The 18,023-nt window shown below is 36.7% G+C and overlaps 1 protein-coding gene across 1 annotated transcript in view; it reads left to right on the top strand.

Moving 5' to 3' along the window:
* LOC112110664 (CLIP-associating protein 2) overlaps positions 1-18,023 on the top strand; it is a 271,547-nt gene that overhangs the window by 203,285 nt on the left and 50,239 nt on the right. The window contains exons 24-28 of the mRNA XM_029914219.1: positions 498-560; positions 1,260-1,366; positions 5,896-6,140; positions 9,781-9,844; positions 12,787-12,789. Of these exons, the coding sequence (XP_029770079.1) occupies positions 498-560; positions 1,260-1,366; positions 5,896-6,140; positions 9,781-9,844; positions 12,787-12,789 (482 nt within the window). The remainder of the gene's footprint in view (positions 1-497; positions 561-1,259; positions 1,367-5,895; positions 6,141-9,780; positions 9,845-12,786; positions 12,790-18,023) is intronic.

Below are 18,023 nucleotides of genomic sequence, written 5' to 3'. Positions count from 1 at the left end.
GCTTGAATTAGCTAGCCTTTCAAGGGTATAGGCTACAGCTCAAGTTAGCACAACTTGTCAGCTGCTAATACAGTAACTCTGTGCAGTAATCTAATTATTCTGTGCAGCTCAAGTATTATTTTGCATTGTGGCTGCTGTCATTCAAGCTAGGCCCTCCAGTGTAGACAAGTCAAGTTAACTTTGCAGTTAAGATACAGACTCAGTGGGCTGTTTTGAAAGGCTCATTAGGGGTGTATATATGTGTTTTGCTTTGAATTAAAAAAGGGAATATTTGCTTTTAATTTTCTGCAGCATGAATTGCTGTACAATAACCCACTTGTTATGTAGTTGAGGGACTTGTTTTCTGAAACTTTTTCATGTTTTCTCTGTTAATTTGTTCTGTTTCATGCAATAATGCTACATCTGTTTCCTAAAAAGTATTCTCTTTATCTATACAGTTATCACTGTACCTTGCTTCCATGATAATAGATAGGGTTTATATGATCCTGTTATTGCAGCTTCCAGGCATCACTCCAGATCTACTGGTGCCCTCTACACCCCAGAAGTATATGGGGCTACAGGTGAAGGATGAGTACACTTTGCTGTCATCTGTGCAGTCATCCTGGATACTTTTTCCCACTTGGTTTTCCTTACAATCCATTTTTAAAAACTATTATTTACATTAATTTGAGTTCTGTGTTTTGGATAATCAAGGTTGATGTGTACACATTGCAAGCTTTTCTTTCCCAAGGTCAACCCTCCCCCCCCCCCCAATGTATTTACAGTTATTTTTACTGGCAGATGTACTTTATTTTAGTTCCTCATTATTTGGTATTTGTAGCACTTTTTATGCATGTAGTTCTCTAACATAGCGCTCTTGGTAGCCCTCCTCATATTTTGCTTTTTATTTTAAAAAATAATTAAAAAAACCCAAAATGATTAATATATTTTAACAGGTGCTCTTCAAAAGAAAAGTAGCTCTGTAGTGCAAACGCCTCAGTTGATCCTCTTGATTCCTTTCTTTCATAGTACAAATATTTATCAGACATTCTATTTAATCATTGATTAATGTTTGTTATTTTTCCCATTCTTTTGCTGCAAAAATACAAATCAGATAATTGCCACATCAATTCTTTTTTTAACTTTTCAGTTAAATGAAATTAAGTAGAGCAGAGCACTTGCCAATTACTATACTTCTGGTTGGGTTTTTTTAAGTGACTAAAATTCTATTTTCCAATTCTGATTTAAATGTTTATTATTTTCTTATTCTGTTATGACAGGTACAGGGTTTGGGATCAGTCAGTCAAGTAGATTGTCATCATCAGTTAGTGCTATGAGAGTTCTGAACACAGGTTCTGATGTAGAAGAAGCAGTAGCAGATGCATTGGTAAGAATCCTCCATTTATCATTTTAAGCAGACTAAAAACTTTGAATTGTGTGATCACTTAAATTGTATATTATATATATCTACATATATGTATTTATAGGCATTCTGAACTGTGAAACAGTTTAGTTCCTTAGGTTTGAAATTACATTTGTTTACCTGAGCTAGCTCATTGAGGTGGAATTTTGATTAAATGATAGCATGAACAACTAGTGTAATACAAGACGAGTGATTGAAATTTTTTCCCCTTTGAATAAAAACTAAAGCTCTGAACAAGCAAATTAATGATGTGTCCAAAATCAGAAACTGTTCCAATATCTTCTCAAGATTGTAGATTCTTTGGGTCTGGTTTCCATTTTCTATGTTTTGGCTCAGAATTATGTTAACTATTGAAACTTAAAAAATAAAAACAAATGTTGAAAGTTAAGTTGCTCTGCCATTGCACCTCTGTAGAACAAAAGGCAGACTTGTAATTCAGAGACAGACTTGGCTGTAGTTTTATTTCCCAGCTATTGTCAAGTTCATCAGTCCAGATGGTACTCAGTCTGCAAGGAGATCCTTTTGGGATTTGCCATGATAATGACTGTCAAATTGATATCACAACTTTAAAACGATTAAAACATGGATAATAGGACACCTGTTTACCTTGTAAATCAGCACAACACAACAGGAAAATAAATATATATGCATATAAACTTGGTAACATCATATTTATCCTATACTTTCTAGTATCTAAATGTATTTTGCATGTTATACAAAAAATGAAGAACCTGTTTACTGGAGCTAAACAGCATTGAGATTTTTGTTCCATGAAAAATTCTAGATTTTGAAAAAAAATTCCATTCTATAGCAGAATTGGGTAAAAAAAATTAAAATATTTTGTGGGGAGCCGGCCAGGTGTTGAACTGGTCAGACAGGGAACTGACAGCTCACTTCCTCAAGAGGCCCCGGCTCTGCAGTGCCCCATTAGGCAAGCTACCTGGGAGCTGCCAAAGAGCTGCAAGACTTGGAGCTTGGGAACCAGGAGCTTGGAAGTCTGGGCTCCACAATTATCTCCAGCTGGGCTGCCAAGGAGGCCAGCAGACAAGCTGGCAGAAAAACAGCAAGGTTGGTTTCCATTGGAAACGTGCCTGATTTCCATTAGAATGTTATCAAAATGGACACAGTCCCACAGATGTCTCAATTTCAACTAATTGATGCTTTCTGATAGAAGTTCCTTAGTGAATTTCCAACCAGTTCCATTTATTTACCTTTCTTTGATATTTTTAACCACCCAAAATTAAAATGTTGATTTAATATTTTGAAGGGATTTTCTTTACTGTCTTCCTCTATTAAATCAAGCCAGGTCTAGGCATATTTTACTTTTTTGTTGTTGTTTCTGTATTTTGTTAGCCTTAATTTCACATTAGCAAATATTCAAATTCAGATTAACCTAATATCCTGAAATCAATGGAGGTCTTCTGTGTTTTGTCATAAGTTGGTATTTAGCATGTTGTCCTGTAGTACGCTACTTATATTCATAAAGTCATCAGTTAAGTGACTCCTTGCTTTGTTTCTTTCCTGTCCATTTCTTTCATAGGTCAATGTGCTTTATAGATTAAATGTTTGGAGGACATAGGTTAGCGTGTCATTGGCAGAAACCACTCTGAGTCAGAGTAATTGTATCATAGCTTTTTAAAACTCCTATACCTGTACCTTGGCTGAGATAAAAGTCAAGAAAATGTTCTCCCCTTCCTCCATTGCTGAAATCCTGTCAAGCAAAACTGTTCAGAGTGTGACTGACAGTTTGGTAAATCCTGGCTACCTGCACTCAGAAACTGTCCAGTACCTCTGATAGTGAGGAACTTTCTGTCAGCTTCATGGAAAAGAACAATTAAGGGCTGGTCTACACTGCCACGCTAGTTCGGCGGCTGGGGATCGAAGTTCCGAGTTCGATTTATCGCGTCTGGTCTGGACGCGATAAATCGAACCAGGAAGTGATCCCCGTCGACTGCGGTACTCCAGCTCAACGAGAGGAGTACCGCGGAGTCGACGGGGAGCCTGCCTGCCGCGTGTGGACCGCGTCTGAACCGCGGTAAGTTCGAAGTAAGGTATGTCGAATTCAGCTACGTTATTCACATAGCTGAATTTGCGTACCTTACTTCGACTTGGGGGGTAAGTGTGGACCAAGCCTAAGATTCAGTTTGTCTGTGTGTGTGATGGGAGGGTGGTGTCTTCGAGGGAGTCAGGTTTACGAATGTCTCTTCCTCAGTTTTGTCTTCTGCTGTTTCACTCACTGAGGTTTTAGAAGGCTGCTTACCTGAATGAGAAACTATCAGTTTTGTGCTTCTGATACTGGAAGATCACACTAATAAGGAATGCCTCTCCACCCACTGGAGAAGGAAATGTCATCTGTACATCTGTCCACCATAACCTCTTGTAGCAAAGCCCCTGGCATGGGTGGTCCCTAGTCTTGCTCTGATTGGTAGTGACTATCCATTTGGATGAGAATCTGGCTCTGAGTTTATTTTGCTCTGATGCAGTACAGGAGTCTATCCCTGTCCAGGCTCTTGAAAAGATAGAACTCCAGTATCATGACATCTATTTGTAAATATAAAATATTTGTAATGTAAATGGACCTAATTCTCTCTCTCCCTTCCCCCCCCCCCCGCCCCACAAAACTGCTACACTACCATTTAATTGCGAATCAAGGATTAAAGATTTATTCTATTCCTGTTTATTTGGCGACTGTTTTGGGATATCATGGATCAGCTGAATTTAAAGAAGTGTCTCTGCAGGGCTTGGTCACCTGATTCACGTGGCTCTTTACGTGTTAGAAATAACTCGTTAATTAATAAGCCCCCCCCCTTCTGTTGTGGTATTGATGTGGTCTGCCCAAAACTGATGAATGCTCCTTTCAAGCTATTCAGATTCTACCAATTAACATTTCTTATATGAATGTTCATTTTCCTGGTAGCAAAGAGCTCAATTCATAGAGCTTCAAGCTCTGACTGATCCACTTTAAATCAGGTTTTACATTGATAATGTGGTGCTATGAGCACATTCTGGATTCCTTCTGAAGGTCGTGAAAGAATTCCACATACGGTTAAGCATAGGCCTACTTGTTACACTGTTGCAGTGCTGTTTGTTTTAAGAGCATCCCTCAAGTTATTCAGCATTGAAGAGTAAGAATTCTGTGCAAATTGTAATGTTAATGAAGGGGAAAGTATTCACTTATACTTCTGCTTCTTTGACTATATCAAACAGGATTCTCACTACACACCTCTGATTCAGAGTTTGGATAGGGGGTTTCTTTTGCAGCGATGTGGTTTTTTTCCCTCTAGGGTGATAAGTCTGTTTTTTCTCAATCCTTTGGCCTGTTTGGGTTTCATGTTTTTGGTTATTTTTTGAGGCGGGAGAGGATGTTGGTTGTTTTTTGTTTTTGTTTTTTGTATTTTAAAATTAATTCTTATACGGAATTCTAGTAATTTGCTTCTATAGGGACTCTTTGTAATTCCAGAATTGGGTGGAAGGTTCCAGATGCTGAGAGCAAAGCTGTCAGAAAACTTCCACAGTAGAAAAAGGGGAAAAACATTTTGACAAAAAATTCCAAAACCAAGAACATTTGTTTGGTTGGTGCTGAGATAGTTGACTGTACATAACAGGGTCCTCAAGTTGAATTGCCATTGTGTAAGAGAGCCAGAAAGTTTTAAACTGGGAAGTTTGTGTCTTATCTTAGTTTGTGAAGACCTAATAAATTACTTTATGATGTATTTTTCTGGAAAAGTATAGACAGTAAAATTTCTTATTGGTAATGCATGATATGGCAATGTTACATATTTTATATCTGAGATCGTGAGGGCAAAGAATAAATAAAGTTGCATGCTAATAGCCATTGTCTTAATATAGTAAAAAAAAAAAAAAAAAAAAAAAAAAAATTCTTTTGTTTCTAGAGACAGGTGATACCATAATGAAAATTAGTTATAGTACTAGTACATGGCAATTATCCTCAATGTTCTCAATTTCTCTATTTCTCTTTAATAATTTACTGCTATCAGCTCTTAGGAGACATACGGACTAAGGTATAGAAATCACTGTTTTCCCCTTACTTCTGATAGTTTGACATTTTAATATAGTATGTACTAAGATTGTACAAAACTAAATATAAAGAAGTAATAGAAAATGTCATTTTAAACTTGATATTGTTAGTTTGAGGTTGTGTAAGGTTGAGTGAAATGACTAAATTTCAGTAGCTCTGTTCTCCCTCTATTATGATAAATATTTGTATTTTTCACAAGTAAAACTTATGCAGAAGAAAATTGATTAGATGGATAACCTGTCGTGCTATATGCTTCATTTTTACTTTTCGAATTCTATATAATCAATCTGGCTTTAAGATATTAATGTTGCATGACTTGTTGAACAATGGAATTGGAGCCATAATGTCAATGCAGGTGATCAGTGAAGGTGCTAGCCTTTGTATAGATATGTGCAAATACAAAGTTTGACAACTCTTTGTGATCATTGCTAATCTGGGAGTCTGTATGTGATAGAAAAAGCCTGTACGAAGGAGGTACGAGTCGTATGGAATGTACTCTGATGATGATGCCAACAGTGATGCATCCAGTGCCTGTTCAGAAAGATCGTACAGCTCTCGCAATGGCAGCATACCTACATATATGCGGCAGACAGAAGATGTGGCAGAGGTCCTCAATCGCTGTGCTAGCTCCAACTGGTCAGAAAGAAAAGAAGGTCTTCTAGGTCTACAGAATTTATTAAAAAATCAGAGGACTTTAAGGTAAGAAAATGTCTCTTACACAAGAACAGTTTTCCTTGAGGGGGAGGAGGCACTGTTTTTCAGCTGAGGCTCATTTTCCCAGTAGCTTTATATGTGTAGATGTAGCCTTCATTGTATTACAGGTAGAATTGGAGTTTCAAAATACTGAAATAAGCAAAGTAGTATATTCTTCTGAATAAATAATGCAGATTGCAGTGTTTCTGTGAGATCTCTTTGCATTATCCTGTAAATGCACAAAAATGATGATAATCAGTTTCTTGGTATGTATTATATTTATAAGATTAAGTGCATCACTTATGACCATGTAAAAAATAGTATCTCATTTCCTGCTTTCTTGGGACAATTTTTCAGAAACATAGCTTAAAAACCTAAAGATTTTACTTGCTGAAATTGTAGACTTTATCCAAAGTAAGATTTCCTTAGCTGCTACTATCCTGGCATACACATCTGTGGATGCCCAGAGCAAGGTCCATGTCTTTCATTGACGTATCTGGAGGAACCTGTGACTGTAGATCTGGATATTAGATTCACACAGATCAAACACTGTGAACTGTGTAAAATTCACCAGTGACAAATTCTTTTAGCAAGAAGGAGGACAAGGTACTTGCAGACTCAGAAGAAACTGCAAAAACTGGCCTCAAACCAGGAAGGAAACATGCTTAAACACTTTTACCTCTACAATAAGTACCAGAGATCCTTGTCCCTCATCCCAATACTCTTAAACTATCAAGAGTTGAAATTCTGGAAATAACCACCGTCTCCCATTGCTCAGAATGGGGAGTTTTAAGCCAAGCTACCTTCATAGAAGAGTGAGGATTCCTATGTGTTGGGATTCCCTCTGAAAGTGTTTTCACTTAGCTTATCCAGAACACCTTGTCCAGTTCTGGGAGAACACTTCATCCAGTTCTCTGGGATCCAAATCATTCAGTTTGACTCCAGATTTCATTACTCGGGTTCCTGTATTTGGCATACAGCAAAGCTATGCTGAGTTGATCAGAATCAAGCGTAGGGGTTAGATTTAGGGCGTACCATGCATCCAGAGTTACACAGAAAACCTCTTCTTTTATATACATTTACACGTTACATTGCATTTGCTATACATTACATCACACATTTTTGGATTGGCTTGGTTATTTTGCAGGAACCAATCGCTGTGCAGCATGTTTTGTCCATGTGCTTTTCATGCAGAACATGATCTTCACATTCCAGGTTTATCTTGTCCATTGTCGCTAGCATTAGGATGTTGCTGCTTATTTTAGCTAGTACAGACATCCTGACTCCAGCATACTGCTTGTCAAGCCCCTGTTTACAACTTAACTTTTCATTCATCTTCCCAATCATGTCCACTAAGAAATGAGGCAAGTTACTTATGTCAAGCTAGGCCTACACTATGCTATTTTCAGGGAGCTAGTGGTTACTTTGAAAGGGCAGCTTAGGACAACTGTGGCCTTTGTTTCATTGAGGACAAGAGAAGATGGGAGCCATTTTGAAAAGGGCATATCTTGACGAAATTATTTGTAGAAGAACACTATTCTTTAGCTCCTGTTAAAGAAGAAATGCTCAATTATTAAAAATAATGGCAAAAGTGACAGTCTTAAAAAATATATTTTTTTAAAAATACCCTTGTACCAGATTTACTCAACAAGGAGAGCAGGAGGGGAAGTATTGAGGGGTGATGTGCATGGGAATCTGGAGCCTAGGAGAAAGGGGAAAACGGGGACGGGGCAGGAGGGATGGAAAAGCGAGTATGTATGTTCTGTCTGTTTTGTGCTCCTCCAAAGTGAGTAAAGCATCCAGAGCATGCTGTCAAGTATCAGGGGGTAGCCGTGTTAGTCTGTATCTACAAAAACAACAAGGAGTCCGGTGGCACCTTAAAGACTAACAGATTTATTTGGGCATAACCTTTCGTGAGTAAAAACCTCGCTTCTTCGGATGCATAGAGACTTCTTCGGATGCACAGAGTATGCTGGTTAATCTGGGCCGAAAAGCTGAAATAAAATACAGATCTTGGGGTTATGCTGCAGATCTTCAGATCAACATGATTAACACTACTCATGGGATTTTTTGTTTAGTGTGCAAATATAAAAATTTTAAAAATTTTTAAAAGTGAATCATAGATAAGAACTTAGATTAAACTGTAGTTAAGTTTGACTGCATGTTAGTAATGTAAGTAAAAACATTACATATAAGTATCCCAAAAAACAAGCAGTAGAAACTTAAGAAATTCAGATTTAAGATTAAATTTAAAAGAAATCCAAACATGTTAAAATATGTAAATACACAGTTAAGGCACCCAAACAACCTTATCTCTTCCTTGTAATGACACTCTGAGGGAAGCATTTTTAAAAAATTATCAGAGGTCTTTAAAAATCAGTTTAGTTTAATCTGGGACTGTAGTGCACTATTCACAATTGTTAGTCATCACAATGATATCTTTACAAAGCAAAGTTAAGATTTTTTTGTTTACTTAACAGCATTCCCATACCTTAACATGTTTGAATTTCTTTTAAATTTACCCTTAACTCTTAATTCCCTGGGTTTGTAATGCTTATTTGGGGGATAATTACAACATCCCTGTAATATTTTTATCTTTAAGTTACTGATATATGTTCTAGTTTAACATAATTTTTATCTGGGAACCTTGTACAGTGTTGAAATTATTGGTGAAATTAAAGAAATAATAAACAGTGATAGAAGTCCTTATTTAATAGCATTAGAGACAAAATTTAAACCAAGAGCTCCTCAAGACAGAAAAATTCCTAATCTGTGGAGTCCTAATTGGTGTCAACTGGAGGTGCAATCCTGTGTTCAACAGAAACTATTTGATACTCCTGGGGTATATCTACACATCTGCTGAGAGGGTGCTTCCCAGCACAGGTAGACAGACATATGCTAGCTCTGCTCAAGCTAGTGCACTAAAAATAGGAGTGTGGCCACAGCGGGCCAGGCAGTGGCTTGGACTCGCCGCTTGAGTACAGTACAATCCCGCCTGTCCCTCTGGGTATGTAGAATGGATAGCCTGAGCCTCCACCAATTGCTTTCATGGCTACACTGCTATTTTTAGCATGCTAGCTCAAGCAGAACTAGCTCATGTCTGTCTACCTGCATTGGGAAGCACCTTCTTAGCTGCTTTGTAGACATATCCCTAAAGACTAAGAATGTCTCTAAATATATCCTGTTTCATATTTCAGTTATAAGTGGAAATGTAAACAATGTTTTGGTTCTATAACGTTTAGTAAGTGTTACTATAAAGGGACATTATTGGATTAAGTCATATTTAAAAATAAATTTTATCTGTATTAACATTAGATTATTAAAACTGAAAATTTTAAAATTAATTTTATTTGAGACGTTTAATAGCTACCACTTTCACTTTGGCTTGTAGTCAGTTTCACTGGTTGTTCTGTACTAGTATCATTGTTATGTTATTTGGGTTGCAAATAGTGCATAAGAATGTTTAAATTGAAGTTAAACTTCAAATTAGATTTTAAACAAAAATGAAAATATTTCTATTGAAAAGGTGTTTTTCAGAACCTCTTAACCTGAACTTTGGACTTGAAGTATCCAGTCTGTGACCTGTTAAAATAATTCCTTACAGTAGCCCATAGTTGACTAATTAATTGTTACGTCATTTTAACAGTCGCGTTGAATTGAAAAGATTGTGTGAAATCTTCACAAGGATGTTTGCTGACCCTCATAGCAAGGTATGTTTTTTGTTTTTTTTTTCTGTTGATATTCCTTTGTTTACTTGTAGTCAGCACATTGAAATATTGTAGATTAATACTACAGAACAATTTCTGTAAATTATATTAGTAAGTATTCATTTGCACACTTAAAGTATTTGCCATAAAGGTGTATTATAAGCATTGAATTGTGAGAGGTGGTCATCTGAGTTATTTAGGAGCTCTTTGCAAACAGGTGGTGAGGCATAAGTATGTGTTCTTAATTTTCACTGATTGAGTTAATTGATAGAATGTAAGGAAACTGTGGAGTTTTGACCCAATTAATTAATTAATTGAAACAAGTTCACTTTTTCTTTTACTGATACAGGATAATTGAGATAAAGTAAATAATACTTTATTATACCTAAATAGAAATTTATTCAACATTTAGAGTGTTCAACATTCTGAAATATTCTTGTAAGCTCGTAGTATTTGTTGCAAAGGTAAAATGAAAAGTGATTCTCAATCAGGAATATATTGAGTTTATCTGATGCAAGAAATATTACAGTTAAATTGTACAAAGTGAGGCTGATTAGCAACCCCAAGTATATACTTCAGATGCTTTCTAGGGTATATGTTTTTGAGTGATAATGGATTGTGTGTGTCTTCCTTTATTCTCATAGATAAATGACTGGTTGGAAATTAGGGCTCTACAGATTTAATTCTTTTTATATGGTCATTAATATGTAGTAAAATAAAGGTAAAGAATATATTGCTATCAGTAATAAAACAGTATCATGTTTTGTTCACATTACATGACTTTTTACAAGGCAAATATGGATCAGTGCCTCATAAATCAGGATGACATAACAATTACAATATTCTTTTGGGTTTCTGACAGCAATTTTAACTAACTTATTTTACTGAATCTCCACTTTTGGGTTATATTTTCAGTTTTGGTTGTTTGCCTTCTCTCTCTCTCTCTCTCTCAAGTGGGTGGACCATTGTGCCTTATTTAATGCTCCATTAACGAACTTAAAGTGAAACATCTCAGACAACTGGGCACAGCAATGCAGATGCTGATATGAAAATAAATATAAAACATTTTTAAAACTTCATGTTTATTTATAATTTAGGGCTTATCTTGAATTGTAGGTATTCTGTGTATTGAAAGTAATAGGTACTCGTTTTGTCTGAGATGTACAGCATATGCTAGTTTCTATCCATCTATCAGTATTGATTAAGTGATAGCAAAAACACTCATAAAGTTTCACAGCAAAACAGAAAGTAGTTAATCATTTCAGTATTTTACAACTCTACTATAAATGTCACAACTGATGGCTGCTGCTAATAGAATACTGAAAAATGCCTATCAAAATGTTAATGTACACTTGATAAACCTTCAGAACTTGGTGATATCTTAACTGTACTGAAACCCTGACAAATTTAAAGTAACAGTAAAGCACCAAATTAACTTGTCAGTTTGCCTGACGTTTGCCCTTTTTACGGATAAGGCAGAGTAATAGCCACCTATGGCAAGATTAGAAATTTGGGAGTTTTGGGGTACACATGAGAACAGAGGCCTGAACCTGAAGGCTAAAGGCCTTGAGGATCATAGGAGGAAGTCAAGAGAGGAAGAAGCAGTGGAAAAGGGAAAAGTTGAAGAAGAGATGCCCCAGGGAGATCAAGTGAACATCCAGAAGAGGGAAGGAAGAGAGAATGACCCCCCACACACAAAAAGAGTGCTGAAAAATATAGAATTCCAGGAGATCAATAATGGTGGTGGGTTCTGCTGAAGCAAAGTGATAAATGTATGAGATGAGCATCTTGTGTAAACTACTGCATTATTTTGATTGGTCATGCATATACAGTATTCTTTTAGCAATATCGCTCTCTAGAACATTTATGTAAACTCCATAAATATACCAATGTTGATGAAATGGCAAATTGTTGATTTTTGTCACCATTTGACTTGGACGCTAGTTAGTAGGAGTTTGGCTGCTGTCTTACAAACATTACATCAGTTCATATATCAAAGAACTACTGTGTGAAAATTTTCTTTATACTAAAAACTTATTTTCCTTTGCAAAATATGCAGAACTAAAAGTATTCCAGCTTGAAATTGTATATGCCAAATATAGCATTTAAATTATTTCATGACAAGAGTGTACAAAAAAACAGAAGTGACATTATAAGCATGCATGACATCTTTTTTGGAATGAAGATTACTTTAAAATAGACAGATATCATAAACAATTATCGTGTTCCATATGTATATAATATATCTCTTCTTTTCGTGTTTACTGGACACATTGATATAATAACACCTGTTTTGTTTTGTAAACTGAGGTATCATCCATTTTATATCTAAACCAAAGTTTGTGACTATACAGTAGTGAATACTGTGAATATTTTAAAAATATTTACAATTAACCCCTAGTTCCAATCACTGACTGTGTTGCCACCACTGGATATTCCCAACCATTAATTGTCCAGCAGCGCATTCCACAGCAGGATACCCCAACTTTAAGCATCAAAGAGTTAATTAACAATTAGGTTTTTTATATTTATATGTGAGGTGACCATATAAAATCTTTTCTAAGAGTTTTTCTCCCAGCTTCTACAGGAATTATAACTACAGTATGTAAAGTGTGAATGTCTAATATTTTTTTAATGTGTTCCAGTACATCTTTAACCAAGTACAAGGAATTGCATAGGGAAAAAGTTGTGTCCTTCTGGGAAAAAAATTGGTTTTAAGGAAAAAAATAAACAGGAGCAAACCAACTGTTTATTTCCAAACTATTCTAAGAACAGTTGGAACATAATTTTAAATTTACTGTACAGGTTTTGAAATACCTTTTTATTTTTTGTGTTTTTTCTTCCATACAGGAACTTTGCATTGATGGAAACTAATTTGTGTGTTTTTATCTTTTTTCCCCTTTTTTCTTTTTGCATGCTGTCCCCTGTGTTGGAACTCTCTTTAGAGAGTAAGTTGGATCAATATTTGCTGGAAATCTAACCTTATTGCATGATTGTGAAATTAACGCTTTTTCTCTATTTTTTTTCCTTCCCCAAAGAGTTCATGCAGTGTCAAGCCTTTCGCAATTCATATAGAATTACGCGTGGTAATGTTTTGAGATGTGTTTTTCTACTAATTAACTGACCTTATTTGGTTATGCACTCCTGTTCTATATTGTGGTGATTGGCGCATCTGAAACTTAATTCATTTTAAAGAAAGATCTCAATTATAGTACTTTTTTTTCTTACAATATCTGTTTATTTCTCCACTATCAAAATGTGATTAAGATGACTGATTTCAGAATTTAAAATTGAATCATGAAAACAAAGACTGTATCTAGAGAAACTATAGCACGTATGGATTGTTCCCCCTATAATTAAAGTTTGAATTCCAGCTTCCATTCTAATCTCACTCTTGTTTTGATGCTCATATACGTTTATCAAACAAATTGTCCATGCTTTGTCTCAGATTCAGAGGTGTCTGGGTTTTTTGTTTTGTGTTTTTTTGGGGGCGTAGAAGTGGGGGTGTTTTGTTTTTTAAATTTGAGCAAAATCACTTCAACCATTTTTGTGTTATTCCCAGACATAGACAGCTGAAATTAGAAACAAAATGTCAAACTTGTTTTGTTTTGTAGGCATTAATTGAGACTTAGACAAGACAAGGGTTGAAGATAATTTAATTTAATATGAACATTTATTTTAGGAAATCTGAAGTGCTCTATGAGCGTATAAATGTTTAACCAGCTTATTCAGCCTGCAGATTTCAGTATAAGAGCACCAAACCAAATAACTCCAGATCAAGAAATTTATGAGCTCCCGTGACAAAGAAAGCAGAGTTTGTAAGCTCCTGGCTCAATTTCTTAATCTTTAAAAACCACCAAAAAAAATCCACAATTGTTATGATGGAACATCAAGCACTCAGAAGTTAAGGTTTCCCATAATATTTGTCTGTGCTATATATATGTTGTATTTCATATTCCTGCTTGCATTGTTAAATGTAAATATTAGAATATTATCGTTACTAACAAATACTATTATATAGGGAGAGCTGGTAGCAATCGCTATATTTAATTTGCATTAAACTTCTCATTATAATAGATTCTTGTGACCTTTTTGTTAAGAAGCTCATAACACTTCCATTGTTTGCTGTAGGCCTTTGAAATTTGACATAGTTAAAAGCCTTTGACTAGAGAAGTCTGGCTTTGGCCCTCCACCTGCCTCAGTTTTCCCTTCTGTCATGTGCCAAACAAAACACCGTATCTCATGTTTTCAGAATACTGCTTCCTCTTCTGGGTGTGGCTTAGTACCATAAAATAATACACACAACCTTCCAGCCCTCTTTCATGGATTCATTTAGTCCATTCAGTTTATAATGGTCTTTGACATCCACATAACCCTCCATCTTGGCTAAAAGTTCTTCCTGTCCTTTATCAGGGCTTCCCCTTCCTAACAGACCTTTACATACCTTTCTCCCTGCAGGTCCCTTAGCTGACGCTTGTCCCTCAACAAGTTGGTACTGTTCTTGCAGTTCTCTCTTTCAGGCCTTTTGCCTGGGAGCTCTGAAGAGTTGTCACCTCTCCAGCAAGCTTTTTTTTCCATACTCTCTGACTGAATTCAGGCTGCCCTGATATTCCCCAGAAAACCTAGTGACCCTTTATGTCTTTCTCTTAGCAGGGCCAGCTCCAGGGTTTTTGCCGCCCCAAGTGGCGGGGGGGGGGGGGGGGGGGGGCGGCGGGGGCTCCACCGCGCCGCTTTCTTTTTCAGCGGCAATTCGGCGGCCAGTCCTTCCCTCCGAGAGGAACTAAGGGACCCGCCGCCAAAGTGCCGCTGAAGAGCCCGACGTGCCGCCCCTTCCCCTTGACCACCCCAAGCACCTGCTTGCTGAGCTGGTGCCTGGAGCCGGCCCTGCTCTTAGGGGAGGTAACCTAAGCCTAGCACAGTTGGGGCTGAGTCAGAATCTTCTTAAAGAGCCAGCGTACCCTGTGACAGTATTATAGTATGCAAATTTAGATTTTCAATTAATTCATTTGCTGACTGGTACAAAAGAGGTATCTACCAATAAAACAGTAATGTTGACGTTTTTCCAGTAGTCCCTTATAAAATGAATTTCTTACTTTTCTATGACGTCCAACAAACTGAAATATGCATCTTGTCCTTACGAAAATACATTTGGTGTAACAATGTGCTTGATTTTAAACTTAATTGTGTGTGTACATATGTACTTACAAGTAGTAGGACAGCAAATAATTTTGTGACGATCTTTACATTATTTCTCCAACTTCAGAATAACTGAACTCGAAAATTCACGTGCACTGTATGCCATGGATCTTCCTTCACAAAGATCAGTCACGTTTTTCTTTGAGTTTTTCCCCCCAACCAAGCTTTTTTATTTATTTTTTTTTTTTAAAGGAAGGAAACTCAGACACAACACTTAATGTAACATCATGGTTGAGAATTGAAAATGTACAAAAGCCAAGAAATTGACAGCTGTAATTTTCCCAGCAATTCTAACTCTATCACACTGCATGTATATAATGGTATAGATGTGTACACAGCAGTACAAAATATTAAATATGTGCTGGTGTCAGATTTATAGTTGTTGTGGAAACCATCACTTCATAAAGTCCTTCTTTTGTACATTTAATTCTCAAGCATGACAGTAGCAGAGTTTTCCCCTTCCCTCACATTTAATAAATTGGGCTAGATCAATTCTCCATTGGTAAAAGAAGAGGCAAATTTCACCTCCCTTCATCATGAAGGGCCATAACAGCAAGAAGAAAATTCATCCCCTTGGAAAGGACATAAGAATTGCCATACTGCATTAGACCTGAGGTCCATCTAGTCCAGTAACCTTTCTATGAGGATGATCAGTGGGCTTCAGAGGAAGATAAAAGAACCTTGCAGTGAGCAGATGTGTGGTAATCTTTCTCCAACATTAGGTCTCATCCTTTTCTATAGTTAGATACTGGCTCAGGCCCTGAAAAATGATATTTAATATCCCTTCTATAATTTATGATTAACTACGACCACTCCAGATATCTTGCCATCTGTAGCAATGTCCAGTAGCTGTTCCTTTTTTCAATCTTGCTAAATTCTTAACCTCAGCAGTTTCGTGTGGCAATGAGGAAAGGCACTCCCTCCTTTAGGGAACAATAATTTTAATCTGTGCTGTGCTCCTTATTAGTCCCCTGGCTGTAGTGGGAATGCACCAAATCAATACATGCCCAAATCACCGTGTTTAATGCCTGGTCTGCAACTTCAACACACGTTTTGGGGGTTGGCTGTGTTTGCCCTAGCAAAAAAAAAAAGTTGTGGATTCCTTGCTGTTCAACCGTTTTCTGAGACCAGTGGAAGCTGGTGTAGACTAATTAATTTGGCTTATACAATGCAAAACAATAAAAAGGTGGTGTTAACATACAGTTAAGTTTGAGAAACAAACATTCAGAAATCAGGTAGTTCCAAAAATTACAGCTGTGAGAGCAATTTTAATTCAGCCATGTTGCACATCCCCTATATTTATTTATTTATTTATTTATTTATTTATTTATTTATTTATTTATTTACAAACAGAAAAGCTACTTTAAGGGTGTTATTTAGATTCCAAAGTTAAACGCTCAAAAGTTAGGAAATGTCTGATGCAAGATTAACCATAAACCCTTAAATTGCCCTCCTTGGGCATCCATCCTGTGCACTGAGGCAGGAGTCCTGCAAAAAAAAAAAAAAAAAAAAAATGAGATCATGTAATTAAGGACTGTGGATAAAATGTTCAAAAGCACCCAAGTCCCATTTTCTAGAGTTTTTATAAGTCCATGTAGAAACTTAAGTCCTATGGATGTTCAAAATTTCAAATTAATTACAATTTTACCCTGTACTATAATGTATATGTACAGGGAGCAGAATTCCCCAGGTGATGTTAAATATGACATTTCCTAACTTTTGAGTGCTCAACTTTGCAATTAAAGTAACACTCTTTAAAATAATTTTTTTAAAGGTAATTTTCTAGGTTTGTTGTTGTTTTGTGTTTAAAGAGGAAAAAGGTAAAGATGGGCAACTGGAGCTCTGTGTTGGGCCTGGGGGAGACCAGCTTGGCCCTCTTCCCACCCTTTTTCCCACTACAGCTATTTTGACAGCTCCCAGGTATTCCCAGGGATGTGTGTGCTGCTGTGGTGGCAGCATGGGTCCAGCTCTTTTGAATGCTCCTGTTCTGTTATTTTGACATATTGCCAAAATATTCCTGAAGAATGCAAGTGACAGCAGGGAAATAGTGATATTTTAACAGTTGATATCTCAGCCAAACCTAATGGAGTTTCTTGGGAGAAAGAAAAGGCACTTGGAAAGCCCTGTTACAAGTCCAGTTCGCTTACAGTTATATGTAACTCAGGCAGAGTAATTGACATAATTTGATCATTTGACTTTCCAGTGCTACTGTTTGGAGATTTGTATGTACAGATATAATAATTCTGCACAACACATTTAAAATGGCCTACACAGCAATCTGTGTGCTATTGCTTATGTGGAATCGGAGTTAAAGTCCTGAGCTTGATAGCTTTTTTCCCCCCCCCCCCTTGTTTTCTGTGCCCTTGAATTATCAGTGGGTAGGCATGCTGGTTGTGGAGACCTCTAATGTGGTTCTTGAGTAACCCCCCCACCTCAACCAGGAGCAGCACTGGAGTAATGTTCAGCCTTCACCCAGCGAGAGAAACATCAAAGACAATAGATGGAAGGGAGGAGAATATACCCTACAGTATTTCATTTTAGAGTGGAAAGAAAATGTTTTCTCTTGAGGAACTTTTTACCTATTTGGGACAGGAAGATGTAAAATATTTAAAGTAGCCCTGAAGATTATACTGTTTGGTGTCTGTAGGATCCTGGGAGAATTTGAATGTATTATTTGACATCCAGTGCCTATTAATCAAGTGCCAGCCCTAAATACCTAATAACGGACACTTGTAAACTAAGCATATGGATTTGCACCTTTAATGCGTTGGGTATATTTATCTTAATGACCGTATGACATCGGTGTTAAAAAGTAATTATAGTGAACTCTCTCATGCGTGCACTTACGCAGCAGTGTGTGTTATGGCCTAGATTAGGCTGGAATTCTGGCAGAATACATACCTTTGAAATTGTATATCTAGAACATGTATGTTCCACTCCCGCATAAGCACATGTAAATCCAAAAGTTAGTGAAAGGTCCTAAAAA

The sequence above is a fragment of the Terrapene carolina genome, unplaced genomic scaffold (genome assembly GCF_002925995.2).
Source record: "Terrapene carolina triunguis isolate 2854851 unplaced genomic scaffold, T_m_triunguis-2.0 Scaffold33723, whole genome shotgun sequence".
NCBI classification, from domain to species: domain Eukaryota; kingdom Metazoa; phylum Chordata; order Testudines; family Emydidae; genus Terrapene; species Terrapene triunguis.
This window is presented reverse-complemented; position numbering and strand designations above follow the sequence as displayed.